The 21,795-nt window shown below is 39.3% G+C and overlaps 1 protein-coding gene across 3 annotated transcripts in view; it reads left to right on the top strand.

The window, feature by feature from the left end:
- The window catches only part of SMIM14 (small integral membrane protein 14), an 84,116-nt gene that overhangs the window by 43,889 nt on the left and 18,432 nt on the right, over positions 1 to 21,795 (top strand). For all 3 annotated transcript variants that reach the window (XM_027599486.1, XM_027599488.1, XM_027599487.1), the window contains exon 3: positions 12,591 to 12,639. In XM_027599486.1, the coding sequence (XP_027455287.1) occupies positions 12,591 to 12,639 (49 nt within the window). The remainder of the gene's footprint in view (positions 1 to 12,590; positions 12,640 to 21,795) is intronic.

Raw genomic sequence — 21,795 nt, 5'->3', positions numbered from 1 at the left:
AAAGGTGCATGGATTATTGTGGTTGTTGCAAGTTATTTTTGTTAATGTTATAGGAAAATATGTGGAGATGCTACTTAGTCATTAAGAACTAATTGTGATCAGGAGCACCAGGGTGGCTCAGTTGGTCAAGCGTCTGCCTTTGGCTCAGGTCATGGTACCAGGGTCCTGGGATCGAGCCCTGCATCGCGCTACCTGCTCAGTGGGGAGTCTGCTTCTCCCTCTGACCCTTCCCCTTCCTCTTCTTGTGTTCTCTCTTAAAAAAAAAAAAAAAAAAAGAAAGATTTGTGGGGTGCCTGGGTGGCTCAGTCGTTAAGCGCCTGCCTTCGGCTCAGGTTATGAGCCCAGGGTTCTGGGATTGAGCCCCGCACTGGGCTCCCTACTTGGCGGGAAGCCTGCTTCTCCCTCTCCCACTCCCCCTGCTTATGTTCTCTCTCTTGCTGTGTCTCTCTGTGCCAAATAAATAAATAAAATCTTTAAAAAAATTTTTTGTGACTAGTTGTTGAGTATGGCAAAAAGATAGCAAAGTAACATGGAGAGGGTTCTGTTTTGTAAAATTTTATACACACACACACACACACAATACATACGTATATGTACTTGACCCTTGAACAACACAGGTTTGTATAGTGTGGGTCCACATATACACAGGGTTTTTTTGGATAGATACAGTACCATACTGTATTTTCTCTTATGATTATCTTAATAACGTTTTCTTTTCTCTAGCTTGCGTTATTATAAGAATACAGTATATGGTACATATAGCATACAAAATATGTGTTAACTGTTATCAGTAAAGCTTTCAGTCAACAGTCGTGTATTAGAAGTTAAGTTTTGGGGGAGTCAAAACTTATACACGGATTTTTGACAGGGGTCAACATCCCTAACCACTGTGTTGTTCAGAGATCAACTGTATTACAAATATGTATGTCTGGAATATATTAACCAGAATGTTAACAAAGAGTTACTGTGTGGTAGGATTTTGTCCATTTTGGTCACTACTCTATCCCTAAGAACTACTAGAACATTACAAACATAGAATCACTTTAGAATGTAAGAAATGTTCTGTATTTATGTTTTGAGGAAAGCCACAAGAATCTCACTGCTCAGAGATTTTCAAGCCAACCTTACCACTGTGAGCTGTGTGAGGTCTAGCTAGAGAAGACATTGACCCAACTGTTTAGTCATTGCTTTGAAAGTACTTTTGTGTTGTTGGTTTTAGAATTTTATTTTTTTTAAAGATTTTATTTATTTGAGAGAGAGAGAATGAGAGACAGAGCACGAGAGGGAAGAGGGTCAGAGGGAGAAGCAGACCCCATGCTGAGCAAGGAGCCCGATGTGGGACATGATCCCGGCACTCCAGGATCATGACCTGAGCCGAAGGCAGTTGCTTAACCAACTGACCCACCCAGGCGCCCTAGAATTTCATTTTTTTAAAAAAAGTACTGATAAATTTGATCATGCTTATTTCACAAACAGGCAGCCCTGTTTAATATTAAAAGGACTTTTCCCCTCTTGTCTGTATATTATTGCTATGATGCTATGATCTAAAAACATCCTGGGGCGCCTGGTTGGCTCAGTTGGTTAACTGATTGCCTTCGGCTCCGGTCATGATCCTGGAGTCCCGGGATCGAGTCCCACATCGGGCTCCCTGCTTAGCAGGGAGTCTGCTTCTCCCTCTGACCCTCCCCCCTCTTGTGCTGTCTGTCTCTCTCTCATTCTCTCTCTCAAATAAATAAATAAAATCTTTAAAAACAAAAATCCTGTGGGCCATGAACTGGGTTTTTAATATACATATTTAGTTTTATATATATTTAATTATATCATTTAATCCTCACAATGCTTTAAGGTTCATGATGTTGGGTAGGTAGTTGGGCATGAACAAGGAGGGATAAAGGAGATGCTGGCCACACCCTCGCAGCCATCCCTGAGGGTTAACAGCCACACCTTCAGAGGCACCTCCAAGGGCTAACAGAACAGGAAAGGCCTAGCCACAGAGCTGGCTCTGAAGCCACAAGGGGACTTCCAAGAGCTGAGCAGGCATACAAAAGGTGCAGTTTGTCCTAAGGTCCAGGCAAAAACTCATTAGAAACTCATAAATATACAATACATAAGTAAATACAGTTACAACAGAATGCATCATGGGTAGGCAGATGCGCGGAAGCCAAAATGTTATAACCAGCTGTCAATCAAAAATGTCAATCAAAGCCATATTTACATATACAAAAAGCAGGCTTAGAAGGCTGCAGCTAGAGCTTCTTGGGGCCATGGCCATTCTTGCTCCAGCAGTGACCTGCTTTCTCTCTTGAAAATGTATTATATAGGGGTGCCTGGGTGGCTTAGTTGGTTAAGCGACTGCCTTCAGCTCAGGTCATGATCCTGGAGTCCCAGGATCGAGTCCCAGATTGGGCTTCCTGCTCAGCAGGGAGTCTGCTTCTCCCTCTGACCCTCTTCCCTCTCGTGCTTTCTATCTCTCATTCTCTCTCTCTTTCAAATAAATAAATAAAATCTTTAAAAAAAAAGAAAATGTATTATATATACTTGGTATCTACTCACTAAACTCTATCTCCCCATTCTTGTCTGGGGTGTCTAATTCTTTGGTTTATCTGGGACAGGAACCAAGCAGCCCAGTGACATCAATAGGTTATATTTATGTCTTTTATAGTTTGAAACTTTATAGAAAGTAACAGACACAGAATTTGAACCCAGATACCTCTGACTTTAAAGCTTCCCTTTTAACCACTGTTCTATTCACCAGTGCAGAGGCAGCTCCTGTTCATGGAAAAGGAGGGGACTTCCAATATATGTGAGGTTCTTGAGCAGACATCAAAAAATAGCAAATAAGTTCTTGTTTACGTATTGTCTTAGTTCGAGCCACTATAGCAAAATACCACAAACAGGGGACTTAAACAGCAAACATTTATTTCTCACAGTTTGGGAGTCTTGACAGTCCAAGATCAAGTGCAGGCAGATTTGGTGTCTGGTGATAACTCTCTACTTGGTTGGCAGACAGTTGCCTTCTTGCTGTATCCTCACATGGCACGGAGAGAAGGGGAAGGCTCTGGTCTCTTCTAGGGCACTAGTACCATCATGGGGGCTTCACCCTTATGACCTCCTTTAAACCTGATTACCTCCCAAAGGCCCTGCTTCGAAATACCAATCACATTGGGGATTTAGGGCTTCAGCATATGAAGTTGGGGCACAAACATTCAGTCTCCTTAACAGGTACATTTGTAATTCTTTTCAATAATTTTTTCCAAACTAAGATTCCTCATAGAAGATCTTTTTGTCGTTAGAATCTTCTCTTTGCTGTACATTTTTCCTGTAGGCCTCTGACAGCCAAGGTTTTCTATTAGGCTTCTGGGATATCCTAACAAATTATTTAGATTCTTCAGTGTTCCCTAACACGAAATCTCTGTGCCAGGTGATCTCTTTTATTCTTTCAGTCTCTTTTAATCTCTGTTTTCTGCCTTTTTCCCCAATGAAGAAATTATTCTACTCATACTGTGCTGTCTCTGTGATTTTGGAAGCTAACTCACTTCAAGAACTTTCCATGACCGGGGCACTGGGGTGGCTCAGTTGTTAAGCGTCTGCCTTCAGCTCAGGTCATGAGCCCAGGGTCCTGGGATCAAGCCCCGTATCGGGCTCTCTGCTCAGCGGGGAGTCTGCTTCCCCCTCTCCCACTTCCCCTGCTTGTGTTCCCTCTCTCGCTGTCTGTCTCTCTGTCAAATAAATAAATAAAATCTTAAAAAAAAAAACAACAAAAAACTTTCCAAGACCATCCTAGTTAGGTGGAGAGACCTAAATCTACTTTAATTTCTTTTCTGGGATCCTGGTATCAGTGTTAACATGAAAGTTTACCTGGACAGCAACTATTCGCCATAGATAGTCCACATGTGGTTCCTTCCTCAACCCCTCCATTGTAATACAGAAAATATTTGAAGTCTATGACCATCCTGTAGATACATTTCTATTTCCTTCACATATTATCCTTGGTTTTCTTCTGTTTGTTTTCATAAACAGAGTCCTTTTGGAGTAGCCAAAATTAGCATCAGTAGTACCACTGTATTCTCCAAATAAGTCAAGAGAAAACTGAGATGTATTGTAAATTGGACCTTTGTTTAAAGAGTTCCATAAAAACAGTGGAATTCTCTTGTAATAAATAGGTGGTTTTTGAATTTTTTAAAGATTTTTTTTTTTTATTTGACAGAGAACATGAGCAGGGGGAGCGGCAGGCAGAGGGAAAGGGAGAAGCAGGCTCCCTGCTGAGCAAGGAACCCGACGCAGGGCTTGATCCCAGAACCCTGGGATCATGACCTGAGCCGAAGGCAGTTGCTTAACTGAGCCACCCAGGTGCACGTGGTTTTTTAATTTTTTAAAGACTGTAATTTATTCATCATAGTTGTTTGAATCTGAACACTGAATATATATTCCAAAACACTGGTTTGGAAAAACACTAAGTGTTGAATTAGGAATGTGGTCATGATACTTTGGCACCTCATTCATTATTCAGAGCCTGCAGCATTGCCTGCTTGTGAACATGAAGGGTGTCACCAGGAACTCAAAGAAGACCGGCCAGAAGAGCAGGATCCAGCCACAGCTCTCGGTGAAATGTCCCAGAGATTCACTGCAGCTTGAACTAGGGATGAAGTGCTGCACTCAGCCAGACTCCCAATGAATAAATTCTTCTCATTCTTGGTTGTATGTGTGTGTGTGTGCGCGCTTGTGCACATGGACATGCCTGCAGGCACTCATTTTTAATTTTCTTAAAGCTGAAGGAGCTCCTGCCTGCACAGCATGAGCCAAAGGGTTTATCCTTTCCTGCTGAAATCACTTCTCTCCCACTCTTCTGGCTTCCTTTACCTAGGAAAAATCACTTATTATGAACCAGCACGGCTTCCACATTAAACTGACATAATTTCTCTTTTCAATAATTATATGTGAATTAATTAATTTTCTAAAAACTTATATAGCAGGACAAATAGTACCTTACCATTTTTAATCATAGTCCCAAAGGGAAGCCTACTCTTTCTTCCCATGGCACTTTTTTCTTTTTTTTTTTTGAATAATTTCTATACCCAGTGTGGGACTCGAACTCACGATCCCATGATCAAGAGTCACTTGCTGTATGGAGTGAGCCAGCCAGGCGCCTCAAGAGACCTCTCTTTTAGTGCAGAAGGAAAACATTGGCTATATTGGTCTTAGAGGCTATTTAATAACTATACCTAGGGTTATTTTCACTTTAGTCTGAATTTGCTTCAGTTCAATTATACAGTACATTAGTTCATCAAGTAATCATTCAGAATTGTGCTTGAGAGAATGTAATGATATGTTAACTAAAGTTAAGATAACAGAATTTTGTACATTGTAAAGTAGAATGAAATTGTGTTAAGAATTTTTTTTTTAAAGATTTTTTTATTTATTTGACAGAGAGATAGAAGCACTAGTAGGCAGAGAGGCAGGCAGAGGGAAAAGCAGCCTCCCCGCTGAGCAGGGAGCCCAATGCGGGACTCAATCCCAGGACCCCGGGATCATGACCTGAGCTGAAGGCAGCCGCCCAACTGACTGAGCCACCCAGGCGCCCTGAAATTGTGTTAAGAATTTAGACATGGGGTGCCTGGGTGGCTTAGTTGTTAAGCGTCTGCCTTTGGCTCAGGTCATGGTCCCAGAGTCTTGGGATCGAGCCCCGCATCAGGCTCCCTGCTCCGCGGGAAGCCTGCTTCTCCCTCTCCCACTCCCCCTGCTTGTGTTCCCTCTCTCGCTGTGTCTCTCTCTGTCAAATAAATAAAATCTTAAAAAAAAAAAAAAAGAATTTAGACTTCAGGTGGCATCACAGTTCGGGACTTCAAGCTCAATTACAAAGCTGTAATCATCAAGACAGTATGGTACTCGCACAAAAACAGACACATACATCAATGGAACAGAATAGAGAGCCCAGAAATGGACCCTCAACTCTATGGTCAACTAATCTTCGACAAAGCAGGAAAGAATGTCCAGTGGAAAAAAGACAGTCTCTTCAACAAATAGTGTTGGGAAAATTGGACAGCCACATGCAGAAGAATGAAACTGGACCATTTCCTTACACCACACACAAAAATTGACTCAAAATGGATGAAAGACCTAAATTGTGACAGGAGTCCATCAAAATCCTAGAGGAGAACACAGGCAGCAACCTCTTTGACCTCAGCTCCAGCAACTTCTTCCTAGAAACCACCAAAGGCAAGGGAAGCAAGGGCAAAAAATGAACTATTGGGACTTTATCGAGATATAAAGCTTTTGCACAGCAAAGGAAACCGTCAGCAAAACCAAAAGACAACTGACAGAATGGGAAAAGATATTTGCAAATGACAGATAAAGGGCTAGTATCCAAAATCTATAAAGAACTTATCAAACTTAACACCCAAAGAAAACTAATCCAATCAAGAAATGGGCAGAAGACATGAACATTTTTCCAAAGAAGACATCCAAATGGCCAACAGACACATGTAAAAGTGCTCAACATCACTTGGCATCAGGGAAATACAAATCAAAACCTAAAATTTAACAGGTCAGGAAATGACAGATGTTGGCAAGGATGCGGAGAAAGGGGAACCCTCCTACAGTGTTGGTGGGAATGCAAGCTGGTGCAGCCACTCTGGAAAACAGTCTGGAGGTTCCTCAAAAAGTTGAAAATAGAGCTACCCTATGATCCAGCAGTTGCACTACTGGGTATTTACCCCAAAGATACAAATGTAGGGACCTGAAGGGGTACATGCACCCCGATGTTTATAGCAGCAATGTCCACAGTAGCCAAACTGTGGAAAGAGCCAAGATGTGCATCAGCAGATGAATAGATAAAGAAGTGGTATATATACACAATGGAATATTATGCAGCCATCAAAAGGAATGAAATCTTGCCATTTGCAACAACGTGGATGGAACTAAAGGGTATCATGCTCAGCAAAATAAGTCAGAGAAAGATAAGTATCATATGATCTCACTGATACGAAGATTTTGAGAAACAAGACAGGATCATAGGGGAAGGGAGGGAAAAATAAAACAAGACAAAACCAGAGAGGGAGACAAACCATAAGAGACTCTTAATCTCAGGAAACAAACTGAGGGTTGCTGGAGTGGAGGTGGGTGGGAGGGATGGGGTGGCTGGGTGATGGACGTTGAGGAGAGTATGTGCTATGGTGAGCGCTGTGAATTGTGTAAGACTGATGAATCACAGACCTGTACCCCTGAAACAAATAATGCATTATATGTTAATAATAAAAAAAATGAATTTAGACTTTAGGGTGCCTGGGTAACTCATTCGGCTAAGCATCTGCCTTCGGCTCAGATCATGATCCTGGGGTCCTGGAATGGAGCCCCACATCAGGCTCCTTGCTGAGTGGGGAGCCTGCTTTTTCCTCTGCCCCTCACTCGTGCTTGCTCTCTCCAGTGCTCGCTCGCTCTCTCAAATAGGTAGATAAAATCTTAAAAAAAAAAGAATTTAGCCTTCAGAAAAAAAATTTATAATTGGGAGTTCATACTGGGTAGCTAGCTGACCTTCCCCAAACTCAAGTTTCGTCCATTGGTAAAATAGCAGTAATAAAACCTGCCTCCTTGGGGTGCCTGGGTGGCTTAGTCAGTTAAACGTCTGCCTTTGGCTCAGGTCATGATTCCAGGGTCCTGGGATCGAGCCCTACGTGGGGCTCCCTGCTCAGCAGGGAGCCTGCTTCTCCTGCTGCCTCTGTCCCTTCCTCCCGCCACTTGTTCTCTCTCTCTCTCTCTCTTTCTCCTCCTCCCCCCGCGCACGTGCACTCTCAAATAAATAAATATATAAAGAAAAACTGCCTCCAGCCCTTGGTTGAAGATTAAAGAACACAACAAGTTAAAGTTCTTAGTACAGTACCTACCACATACGAGTTTCCAATATTTATTATCATAAATGTAATTATTTGAAAGTGTGCATATTTTAAGACTAGAAAAGAATACATGGGGCAGTGAGTTAATCCACATTAATTTCTAAGTATTCATAATGTTTTTATTGTAATATATATATTATTTAAATTATAATAAATCACTTTAAAAGTAATTTGTAAATTTTAACATTAAAATATTTTTATTTAAATGTATCTTAAATATTATATAATGAGAAAGTATTCCAGTTCCACATTGATGAACCATAAAGGTATCTGTTGCATATTGGTATGTCTAAGAGTTGGAGGCAGTCAGACAAATGACATCAATAGCATACTGTGATGATTTGAGCACATAGAGCGTTTGGTTCTGGGGTTAAGTACAACAGCTAAGTAATGTGGCTCTTATGCTCGAGCCACAGTAGCGTTGTGGTTCCTCATTGCCTTTCCTAGTTGTTTACTCTGCCTAGAATGCCCAGAATGCTCATCTGCACTATCATGTAGATAGCCCCTTAAGTGTTACTGCCTCTGTCTGCTGCCTGATTTAGATATAATGCTATCCTGTTTTTGTTCTCTACAAGGCTCTCTGACATTTTTGTGATATATTTATTTGTTAATTGTCTGACTTCCCCCATAAGACTGTATGATCTGCAACAGTAGAAACTTTGTCTTTTTCATATCATATCCTCAGTACCTAGAACTATACCTGGCACAGAATAGGCATTCGATAAATATTTTGAATAAGTGAACAAATGATTGTTGTGTCATTATTATTATGTAGATGTAATTCATGAGCATGTCACATTTCTATACGAACATTTTTATATAGCTACACAGAAATACTTGTTTTTTTCTCTTATCCCATGTGTTATTTTCTAGGTTCAGTGATTTAAGGGCAAGGTAGTAAGTATTTTAGGCTTCATGTCTCTATACTCACCTCAGCTGTTGTAGTGAAAGCAGCCATAGACAATATGTAAATGAATGAGTGTGGCTACGTTTTAGTTAAACTACAGGCATACCTCATTTTATTGCACTTTATTGCACTTTGCACAAACTGGGTTTTTTACAAATTGAAGGTTTGTAGCAACTCTGCATTGAGTCAGGTCTTATCAGTACCATTTTTCTATCTGCATTTGCTCACTTCGTGTCTCTGTGTCACATTTGGGTAATTCTTGTAATATTTCAAGCTTTATCATTATTGTCGTGTTTATTATGGTGATCTGTGGTCAGTAGTCTTTGATGTTACTATTATAATTGATTTGGGGGCACCATGAACTGCACCCATATAAGATGGCAAACTTAATACATAGATGTTGTGTGTTCTGACTGCTACACCAACTAGCTATCCACTCCCCTCCACCCCCCCATCTCTCTCCCTCTCCTCAGTCCTCGTTATTCCCTGAGACACAACTGTATTGACATTGGGTCAGTGAATAACCCTACGATGACCTCTAAGTGTTCAAGTGAAAGGAAGAGTCCCACATCTCACACTTTAATTTAAAAACTAGAAATGATTAAGCTTAGTGAGAAAGGCATGTCAAAAACCGAGATAGACTGAAGGCTAGGCCTCTTGTGCCAGTTAGCCAAGCTGTGAATGCAAAAGAAAAGTTCTTGAAAGAAAATTAAAAGTTCTATTCCAGTGACCACATGAATGATAAGAAAGCAAAACAGCCTTATTGCTGATAATGGGGAAAGTTTGAGTGGTCTGGATAGAAGACCAACCAGCCACGATCTTCCCTTAAGCAAAAGCCTAATCCAGAGCAAGATCCTAACTCTCTTCAATGCCACAAAGTCTGAGAGAGGTGAAGAAGCTACAGAAGAAAAGTCTGAAGCTAACAGAGGTTGGTTCATGAGTTTTAAGGAAAGAGGTCATCTCTATAACAAAAAGTGCAAGGTAAAGTAAAGCCCCTGGTGTTGACCTGGAAGCTGCAGCAAGTTACCCAGGAGATCTAGCTAAGATAGTCAATGACAGTAACTACACTAAACAGTAGATTGTCAATGTAGATGAAACAGCTTCTATTGGAAGAAGACACCATTTAGGACTTTTCTTAGCCAAAGAGGAGAAGTCAGTGCCTGGCTTCAAAGGACAAGCTGACTGTCTTATGAGAGGCTAATGTAGATGGTGACTTCAAGTTGAAGCTAGTGCTCGTTTACTGTTCCCCAAATTCTAGGGTTCTTAAGAATTATTCTAATTCTATTCTGCTGGTACTCTATAAGTGGAACAACAAAGCCTGCATGACAGCACATCTGTTCACAGCATGGTTTACTGAATATTTTAAACCCACTGCTGAGACTTACTGCTCAGAAAAAAGAGATTCCTTTCAAAACATTACTGCTCATGGACCATGCACCTGGTTACTCAAGAGCTGTGATGGTAATCTGCGACAAGGTGAATGTTGTTTTCATGCCTGCTAACACAGCACCCAATCTGCAGCCCATGGATCAAGGAATCATTTTAGCATTCAAGGCTTATTACTTAAGAAATGCATTTCATCAGGTTAGAGCTGTCACACAGTGATTCCTCTGATGGATCTGGGTCATACAGTATTTATCTTTTTCTTTGTGACTTTCTTCACTTAGCCTATTGTCTTCAAGGTCCATCCATGTTGTTGCAAATGGCAAGATTTCGTTTTTTTTAAATGGCTGAATAATATTCCATTGTATATATATTTGCCACATTTTCCTTATCCATTTGTACATTGATGGACATTTAGATTGCTTCCATGTCTTGGCTATGGTAAATAATGCTGCAGTGAAGTGGGGGGGTACATATATTTTCAAATTAGTATTTTCCTTTTCTTCAGGTAAATACCCAGAAGTGGAATTGCTGAATCATATGGTGATTCTATTTTTAATTTTTTGAGGAACTTCCATACTGTTTTCCATAGTGGCTGCACCAGCTTGCATTCCCACCAACAGTGCTAGGGCTCCCTTTTCTCCACATCTTTGCCAACGCTTGTTTTTTGTCTTTTTGATAATGGCCATAGAATGTATAATTTTTAAAGAGGTTTTGATTAATTCCTTTCATATTTAGGGCTAGGATATACAGCATATTTTTACATTAAGATCTTTTTTCCCATTTTAATTCAAGTAGGATGACTTTTAGGTACACACCAAAGCAAGTCCAGTCATCTTAGAGAACAGTTTACAAAATGATTTGTGTAGTTGTTAATTGCAGTAATTGTTTAGATGAGGTTGTAATTGGTGTGGCACAGTAGTTATAATAGCTAACATTCCTTGGGTTCTTACTACATTTCACATGCATTATCTATTTTAATCCTCCCTAGTACTCAAATATAGGTAGCATTATCCCCGTTTACCAGGTGAGGAAACTAAAGCTTAGAAGTGTTAAAGACCTTGCCCAAGGCCTTGAAACTCTAGAAAGTTGCAGTTTCAGACTTGAAGTGCAGGTCTTTCTGCAGAACTCATACTTAACCAGCTAGGCACAACCGCTCCGTTGTTGCTTTCTTTCTTTTTTTTTTTTTTAAAGATTTTTTAAAAATTTATTTATTTGAGACAGAGAGAATGAGAGAGAGAGAGCACATGAGAGGGGGGAGGGTCAGAGGGAGAAGCAGACTCTCCGCCAAGCGGGGAGCCTGATGTGGGACGCGATCCAGGGACTCCTGGATCATGACCTGAGCCGAAGGCAGTCGCTTAACCAACTGAGCCACCCAGGCGCCCTCCGTTGTTGCTTTCCCAAGCAATGAGTCATTGCTGTAATGGAGGGAGGGTGTTATTACATAGTAACAAAGCTGATTTGAAAAGTTACATGCTCCTCATTCTCTTTGATTTATCATATTATTTCTTTTTTTTTTTAAATTTATTTATTCATGAGAGACAGAGAGGGAGGGAGGCAGAGGGAGAAGCAGGCTCCCAAGGAGCAGGGAGCCCGATGCGGGATTCGATCCCAGGACCCTGGGATCATGACCTGAGCCGAAGGCAGACGCTTAACCATCTGAGCCACCCAGGCTCCCCATATTATCATTTCTAAACATCCTAAAATGCTTCAGCATAGGGTGAACATAAAAGGATGATGTTTACAATCGGTTTTTTCTTTTTAAATTTTCTTTTTAAAATTGATAATCACATTATTCCAAAATTAAATTTTGTAAAAAGATAGACATTAAAAACTTTAGCTTTCATCTCTGTCAGAGTCTGCTCCTCCATCCTCTCTCAATCCCTGTGGTATCCATTTTTATTAGTTTCTTATTTATCCAGCCACTGTTTATGCAGATATAAGCAAAAAGGGGAAAAAATATGTTGCTCCCTTTCAAAGATGAACTTTCTACAAATAGAATCTGTTTTTTCTCTATCTGCTTCTAATTGTCAATGAGAAAAAAAAAATCTCATTAACAAGGTTTACTCTTTCTAGTAGTCTTTCTCTACAGTTTAGTGCTTTTCCTTTGAGAAGTCTAAAACATGCAGCAGGAGTTTCTGTCACAGGTGATTTTTTTTTTTTAAATTCCTTAATTTAGATGAGTGAATTACACTAGATCACAGTATATTTGAAAATTATTTTGAGTAGAAAAAAGTCCCCCAAAGCTGGACTGCTCTTCAATGTAGTCTGTGTTTGTATTTGATTCTGAAGGTACAGTATATCTACTATGGTAGTATTCATTAAAAAATAAAACATGATTTTTCTAATAAAGATTATCCATTTTTGGTTAAGTCCAATGGCTAACTTTCCTTTCTTCTTATTCATTGTAGTTGAGGCAGTCCCAGTCCTACTGCACAGACACAGAATGTCTTCAGGAATGTAAGTAATGGTGAGACAGGAGGAACCTTGGCATTGGGGGCAGAATTAGAGGACCGATAACTGTGAATATTTGTTGGAAATTTTTCTTACAGTTTGCTGTTTAAGGAAATGGTTTTCAATAATGTATTTCCTACTTAAATATTTCATTTTTTAACTTAAAAAATTTTTTTTTGCCTCGAAAAACTCTGGTCATTGAAGAAAATTTTAAAATCATAGATAAGAAAAAACTTCCACAATACTAAAAGATAACCATTATTGACAGCTTGGTGCAGAACCTTTCAGACCTTTTTCTTGGCAAACATATGTGTAACAGTGCACTTTTAGCTGGTTGAACCGGACCATCAAGGCTGCTAGCACAAACCCCTCACCCTTTCTCTAGCATCTCTTTGCATCTGTTGGCAGCTTTGGGAACTTCTGAATGAAGGAAGGAAGCCATTCTTTCCTATGGTTTGGAAACTTTGGGCCTTTTGGCTCTGACATTGTCATTCTCGAGAGAGTATAGGCAGTTGGGAGGTTTCTTAATGCGGCTTTTTGGGCAGTGTTGATGGTAAAGTGAGAATGAGAGCAGGAAGATGGATCCTGCATTGTGAATATAGCTGAGAGACTTGGTGGCTATTTTTTTTTTTAGATTTATTTTAGGGAGGGAGTGAGCATGTGTGTCTGTGAGTAGGGGGAGGGGCAGGGGGCGAGGAAAAGGGGAGAGAATCTCAAGCAAACTCCCCCCTGAGCATGGAGCTGATTTGGGGCTCAATCTCACAACCCCTAGGATCATGACCTGAGCCAAAACCCAGAGTTGAAGGCTCAACCGAATGAGCTACCCAGGTGCCCCTAGATTTGGTGGCTGTTAGGTGAGACATCTTTTTTTTAGGACACAAATGACTTGGGGGGAATTAATAACTAACATTTAAGCCAGTTCTGTCTTAGACCATAATTTGACTAAGAATAGAAGTATGATATTAATAGGAGGGTGAAACCTGGCACAGTTAATTTCAGATACACTTACGAAAATGGGATACTTTGTATGTGTTGTTTTTCACTACTGTATTATAAACATATCAGTATATATTTATCTTAAAAAATAGTAACTGACTAAATAATAGTACTTTATGGGGCTATACCAGTGTTTGTTTATTTTTTTTAAAGAAGATTGATTTTAGAGCCTGAGCGCCTGCGAGCAAGTGGGGGAGGGGCACAGGGAGAGGGATAATCTCAAGCAGACTCCCTGCTGAGTGTGGAGCCCGACTTCGGGCTTGATCTCATGACTGTGACATCATGACCTGCGCTGAAATCAAGAGTTGGATGCTTAGCTGACTGAGCTACCCAGGCGCCCCAGGATATACCAGTGTTTAAATTATTTCCTTTTGTTGGAATCTTAGGCTGCTGATACATCTTTTGCTATTACAAATAATAGTTGAACAAACATCCTTTGTATGCACATTTTTTAATTAATTAAATTGTTTTTTACTTTTTCTTTCCACTTCATCTTCTCCTACCCTTCACCTCCCTCTGGCAACCACCAGTAGTTTCTTTGTGTCTGAGAGCTTGTTTTGTTTTGTTAGATTCCACATATAAGTGAGATAATGTGGTATTTGTCTTTCTCTGTCTTGCTTATTTCACATCCATCCATGTTGTCACAAATGGCAAAAATTCATTATTTTTTATGGCTGAATAATATTCTATTGTGTATATATATACTGCAAGTTCTTTTTCCATTCATTCATTGATGGACACTTAGATTGTTTACATTTCTTAGCTATTGTAAATAGTGCTGCAGTGAACATGGGCGTGCATATATCTTTTTGAATTAATGTTTTCATTTTCTTTGGAAAAAACCAAGAAGTGGAATTGCTGGATCATATAATGGTAGTTTTTGTTTAAATTTTTTGAGGAACCTACATACTGTCATAGTGGCTGTACCAATTTACATTCCTACCAACAGTGCACAAGGGTTCCTTTTCTCTGTCTCCTCACCAACACTTATGTCTTGTCTTTTGGGTAATAGACTTTCTAACAGGTATGAGATGATACCTCATTATGGTTTTGTTTGCATTTCCTGATAATTAGTGATTTTGACTTGTTGGCCATCTGTGTCTTCTTTGGGAAAATGCCTATTCAAGTCTTCTGATGATTTTTAAATCAGATGGTTTGTTTTTGCTATTGAGTTGTATGGGTTCTTTATATATTTTGGATATTAACACCTTATATGATTTGCAAATATTTTTTTTTAAAGATTTATTTTAGAGAGAGCACATGCTCAGTGGGAAGGGGCAGAGAGAAAGGGAGAGAGAGTCTTAAGCAGACTCTTTGCTGAGCATGGAACCCAACGCAGGGCTCGATCTCATGACCCTGAGATCGACCTGAGCTGAAACCAAGAGTTGCATGCTTAACTCACTGTACCACCCAGGCACCCCCCCCTTTTTTTTAAAGAGCAAATATTTTCTTGTATGCAATAGGTTACCTTTTTATTTTGTTGGTTGTTTTCTTTGCTGTGCAGAAGTCTTTTAGTTTGGGGCACCTGGGTGGCTGAGTCAGTGAGGCATCTGCCTTTGACTCAGGTCATGATCTCAGGGTCTTGGGACTGAGCCCTACAGGGAGCCTGCTTCTCCCTCTCCCTCTGTCTGCCACTCTGCCTGCTTGTGCTGTCTTTCTCTCTGTCAAATAAATAAATAAAATCTTAAAAAAAAAAAGTCTTTTAGTTTTTATTAGTCCCACTTGTTTATTTTTGCTTTTGTTGGTTTTACTTTTGGTGTCAGATTCATAAGGTCATTGACAAGACCTTTGTCAAGGAGATAATTTGCCTGTATTTTCTTCTAGGAGTTTTGTGGTTTCAGGTCTACTTTCAAATCTTTGATCCATTCTGAGATAATTTTTGTGTATGGTATAAGATAGTGGTCCGGTTTCATTCTTTTGCATGTGGCTGTCCAGTTTTCTAATACCATTTATTGAAGAGATTATCCTTTCCCCATTGTATATATTTTTTTAAAAGATTTTATTATTTATTTGACAGAGATAGACACAGCAAGAGAGGGAACACAAGCAGGGGAGTGGGAGAGGGAGAAGCAGGCTTCCAGCGGAGCAGGGAGCCCAATGCGGGACTCGATCCCAGGACCCTGGGATCATGACCTGAGCCGAAGGCAGACGCTTAATGACTGAGCCACCCAGGCGCCCCTCCCCATTGTATATTTTTGACTCCTTTGTTGTAAATTAATTAATCATATATGCATGTTCATTTCTGGGCTCTATTCTATTCCACTGAGATTGTGTGTGTGTGTGTGTGTGTGTGTGTGTGTGTGTGTGTGTGTGTGTAGAGTGAGAGAAAGCAAGAGTCAGGGGTAGAGGGAGAAACAGGCTCCCCACTGAGTAGGGAGCCAGAAGGGGTCCCGATCCCAGAACTCTGGGATCATGACCTGAGCCAAAGGCAGACACTTAACGACTGAGCCACCCAGGCGCCCAAATGATATTATTTTTTTAATTTCTCTTTTTGCTAGTTTGTTATTAGCATATAGAAACACAACAGATTTGTGTATTGATTTTGTATCTTACAATATTACTGACTTTGTTTATTCTAACATCTTTTTTGATGGCATATTTAGGGTCTTCTATATATAATGTCATCTGCTAATAGTGACACTTTTACTTCTTTCTTTTAAATTTGGTTGCCTTTTATTTCTTTTTCTTACCTAATTGCTCTGGCTAGGATTTCCAATGCCATGTTGAATAAAAGTGGCAAGAGTGAACATCTTTGTCGTGTTCCTGATTTTGGAGGAAAAGGTTTCAGGTTTCACAGTGAAGTATGGTGTTAGCTGTAGGCTTTATTATGTTGAGGGACATTTCCACTTTGTTGAGAGTTTTTGTCATAAATGAATGTTTAGTTTTGTCAAACGCTTTTCCTGTATCTATCGAGATGAACATACGATTTTTATCCTTAATTTTTTAATGTAGTATATCACATTGACTGATTTGTGGATGTTGAGCCAACCTTACATCCGTGGAGTAAATCCCACTTGATCATGATGTATGATCTTTTTAATGACTTGTTGAATTCCATTTGCTAATATTTTGTTGAGGATTTTTGCATCTGTGTTCATAAGGGACATTAGCCTGTAACTTTTTTTCTTGTGGCGTCCTTGTTGGTTTTCATATCAGGGTAATGTTTGCTTCATAAAATGAGTTTAGTAGTGTTAACTTCTCTTCTATTTTTAGATGAGTTTGAGAAGTACTGTATTAATACTTCTTTAAATCTTTGGTAGAACTCACCAGTGAAGCCATCTGGTGCTGGACTTTTGTTTGTTGGGAGATTTTTGATTACTGATTCAGTCTCCTTACTAGTTATCAGTCTGTTCAGATTTTCTGTTTCATGATACAGTCTTGTTTTATCATGCAGGCTCTATGTTTCTAGGAATTTATTCATTTCTTCTAGGTTCTCCAATTTGTTGGTGTATGATTATTCATAGTAGTCTGTTATGATCCTTTATATTTCTTTAGTATCAGTTGTAACATCTCCTCTTTCATTTCTGATTTTAGTTAAGTCCTGTCCCTCTTTTTTTGGTTAGTCTGAATAAATATCAGTTTTGTTTATCTTTTCAGAGAATCAGCTCTAAGTTGTATTGATCTTTTCTGTTAACTTTTTCTTTTTTTTTTAGATTTTATTTATTTATTTGACAGAAAGAGACACAGTGAAAGAGGAAACACAAGTAGGGGGAGTGGGAGAGGGAGAAGCAGGCTTCCCACCAAGCAGGGAGCCCGATGCAGGGCTTGATCCCAGGCCCCTGGGATCATGACCTGAGCCGAAGGCAGACACTTAACGACTGAGCCACCCAGGCGCCCCTGTATCATTTATTTCTATTCTAGTCTTTGTTATTTCCTTACATCTACTGACTCTGGGCTTCATTTGTTCTTTTTTTAATAGCTTTTGAGGTGTAAAATTAGATTGAGACTTTTCTTATTTCTTGAGGTGGGCATTTATTACTGTGAACTTCCCTCCTAGAACTGCTTTTGCTGCATCCCATAAAATGTTATACTTCCATTTTTGTTTGTTTTGGGATATTTTTTGATTTTATAAAAATTTTTTCTGGGGTGACTAGCTGGCTTAGTTGGTAGAGCATGTAACTTTTGATCTCAGGGTCCTGAGTTCAAGCCCCATGTTGGGTATGGAGCCTACTTTCAAAAATAATAAATAGGGAGGATGAGCAAGATGGTGGAGGGGTAGGAGACCTAAATTTCGTCTGGTCCCAGGAATTCAGCTAGATAACTATCAAACCATTCTGAACACCTATGAACTCAACAAATCGAAGAAGAGCAGCAACTCTCTGAACAGAATAGCAACCACTTTCTGGAAGATTCATATTCTATGCCTTCATTGTAGTTAAACTTATTTTTGGTATATATGTAAGTTGTTATCTCTTTAAAATTTTGGGATACAGTTTCTTCTAACAGACCAAAATATACCCTAAATCTCTAGTGTATGGCTTTGTTCTAGTCTCCTGCCTGATCACATTCTCTCCCTTTTTTTAAAAATTTCTTTTTTCAACCAATTTCTTATCAATTCCTTTTATAAAATCTTTTATAATTTTCATCTTTACAGTCATATTTCATCCCTTCATTGTATTTACCCTTATTTTTGTACATATATAAGTTTTTCTTTCCTCAAAATTTTGGGAGGCAGTTTCTTCTAACAGACGAAAATACACCCAAAATCTAGTGTGTGGTACTGATCTATTCACCAGCCAGATCATATTTGATCATATCCTTTTTTCCTTTTTCTTTTCTTTTTTTCCCTTTCTTTTCCCCCGGTTTCGGGACTCTTCTGATTTGCTTAGTGTATATTTTTCTGGGGTCATTGTTATCCTGTTAGCATTTTGTTCTCTCAGCTATTCCCCTCTGGACAAAATGACAAGATGGAAACACCCACCTCCAAAAAACAAGAGGCAGTACCGACTACCAGGGACCTAATCAATACAGACATTAGTAAGGTGTCGGAACTAGAGTTCAGATTGACGATTATAAAGATACTAGCTGGGCTTGAAAAAAAGCATGGAAGAGGGCGCCTGGGTGGCTCAGATGGTTAAGCGTCTGCCTTCACCTCTAGAGTCCTGGGATCGAGTCCCACATCGGGCTCCCTGCTCCTTGGGAGCCTGCTTCTCCCTCTGCCTCTCTCTCTCTGTCTCTCATGAATAAATAAATAAAAATCTTTAAAAAAAAATAAAAGGAAATGACAATTAAAAAAAAAAGCATGGAAGTTACTAGAGAAACCCTTACTGGAGAAATAAAAGAACTAAAAATCTAACCAAGTCGAAATCAAAAAGTCTAATAATGAGGTGCAATAAAAAATGGAGGCCCTAACTGCTAGGATAAATGAGGCAGAAGAGAGAATTAGTGATATAGAAGACCAAATGATGGAGAATAAAGAAGCTGAGAAAAAGAGATAAACAACTACTGGATCACGAGGGCAGAATTCAAGAGATAAGTGATACTATAAGACGAAATAGTATTAGAATAATTGGGATCCCAGAAGAAGAAGGAGAGAGATGGGCAAAAGGTATATTGGAGCAAATTATAGCAGAGAACTTCCCTAATTTGGGGAAGGAAACAGGCATCAAAATCCAGGAGGCACAGAGAACCTCCCTCAAAATCAGTAAAAATAGTTCAACACCCTGACATCTAATAGTAAAACTCAAAAGTCTCAGAAATGAAGAGAAAATCCTGAAAGCAGCTCGGGACAAGATGTCTGTAACCTACAATGGTAAAAACATTCGATTGGCAACAGATCTATTCACAGAGACCTGGCAGGCCAGAAACAATTGACACGATATATTCATAGCACTAGATGAGAAAAATATGCAGCCAAGAATATTATATCCAGCTAGGCTGTCATTGAAAATAAAAGGAGAGAGAAAAAGCTTCCAGGACAAACAAAAACTAAAAGAATTTGCAAACACAAAACCAGCCCTACAAGAAATATTGAAAGGGGTTCTCTAAGCAAAGCGAGAGCCTGAAAGTAACATAGACTAGAAAGGAACAGAGATAATAAAGGAACAGAGATAATATACAGTAACAGTCACCTTACAGGCAATACAGTGACACTAAATTCATATCTTTCAATAGTTACCCTGAATGTAAATGGGCTAAATGCCCCAATCAAAAGACAGAGGGTATCAGATTGGGTAAAAAAATAAGACTGATCGATATGCTGTCTGCAAGAGACTCATTTTAGAGGCAAAGACCCCTCCAGATTGAAAGTGAGGGGGCGGAAAACCATTTACCATGCTAATGGACATCAAAAGAAAGCTGGAGTGGCAATTCTTATATCAGACAAATTGGATTTTAAACCAAAGACCATAATAAGAGATGAGGAAGGACAGTATATCATACTTAAAGGGTCTATCCAACAAGAAGATCTAACAGTTGTAAATATCTATGCCCCTAACACGGGAGCAGCCAATTATATGAGCCAATTAATAACAAAATCAAAGAAATACATGGACAACAATGCAATAATAGTAGGGGACTTTAACACCTCCTTCACTGAAATGGACAAATCATCTAAGCAAAAGATCAACAAGGAAATAAAGACTTTAAATGACACACTGGAGCAAATGGATTTCACAGATAGATTCAGAACATTCCATCCCAAAGCAGCAGAATACACATTCTTCTCAAGTGCCCATGGAACATTCTCCAGAATAGATCACATCCTGGGTCACAAATCAGGTCCCAAGTAGTACCAAAAGATTGGGATCATTCCCTGCATATTTTCGGACCACAATGCTTTGAAACTAGAACTCAATCACAAGAGGAAAGTTGGAAAGAACTCAAATACATGGAGGCTAAAGAGCATCCTACTAAAGAATGAATGGGTCAACCAGGAAATTAAAGAAAATTAAAAAAAAAATCATGGAAACAAATGAAAATGAAAACACAACTGTTCAAAGTCTTTGGGATGCAGCCACGGTGGTCCTAAGAGGAAAGTATATAGCAATACAAGCCTTTTTCAAGAAACAAGAAAGGTCTCAAATACACAACCTAACCCTACACCTAAAGGAGCTGGAGAAAGAACAGTAAATAAAGCCTAAACCCAGCAGGAGAAAAGAAATAATAAAGATCAAAGCAGAAATCAATGAAATAGAAACCCAAAGAACAGTAGAACAGATCAATGAAATTAGGAGCTGATTCTTTGAAAGAATTAATAAAATTGATAAACCCCTGGCCAGGCTTATCAAAAAGAAAAGAGAAATGACCCAAATAAATAAAATTATGAATGAAAGAGGAGAGATCACAACCAACACAAAAGAAATACAATTAAAAGAGCATATTATGAGCAACTATATGCTAGCAAATTAGATAATCTGGAAGAAATGGATGCATTCCTACCAAAACTGAACCAGGAAGAAATAGAAAACCTGAACAGACCTATAACCACTAAGGAAATTGAAGCAGTCATCAAAAATCTCCCAACAAACAAAAGCCCAGGGCCAGATGGCTTCCCAGGGGAATTCTATCAGACGTTTAAAGAAGAATTAATACCTGTTCTCCTGAAACTGTTCCAAAAAATAGAAATGGAAGGAAAACTTCCAAACTCATTTTATAAGGCCAGCATTACCTTGATCCCAAAATCAGACAAAGACCCCATCAAAAACAATTACAGACCAATATCCCTGATGAATACGTATGCAAAAATTCTCACTAAAATACTAGCCAATAGGATCCAACAGTACATTAAAAGGATTATTCACCACGACCAAATGGGATTTATCCCTGGGCTGCAAGGTTGGTTCAACATCCACAAATCAATCAGTGTGATACAATACATTAATAAAAGAAAGAACAAGAACCATATGATCCTCTCAATAGATGCAGAAAAAGCATTTGACAAAGTACAGCATCCTTTCTTGATTAAAACTCTTCACAGTGTAGGGATAGAGGGTACATACCTCAATATCATAAAAGCCATCTATGAAAAACCCACAGCAAATATCATTCTCAGTGGGGAAAAACAGATCTTTTCCCCTAAGGTCAGGAACACAGCAGGGATGTCCACTATCACCACTGTTATTCAACATAGTACTAGAAGTCCTAGCCACAGCAATCAGACAACAGAAAGAAATAAAAGGCATCCAAATCAGCAAAGAAGTCAGACTCACTCTTTGCAGATGATAT

The sequence above is a fragment of the Zalophus californianus genome, chromosome 2, assembly GCF_009762305.2.
Source record: "Zalophus californianus isolate mZalCal1 chromosome 2, mZalCal1.pri.v2, whole genome shotgun sequence".
NCBI classification, from domain to species: domain Eukaryota; kingdom Metazoa; phylum Chordata; class Mammalia; order Carnivora; family Otariidae; genus Zalophus; species Zalophus californianus.
The sequence above is the reverse complement of the archived record's forward strand: the minus strand, read 5'-3'. Positions and strand labels throughout refer to the sequence as shown.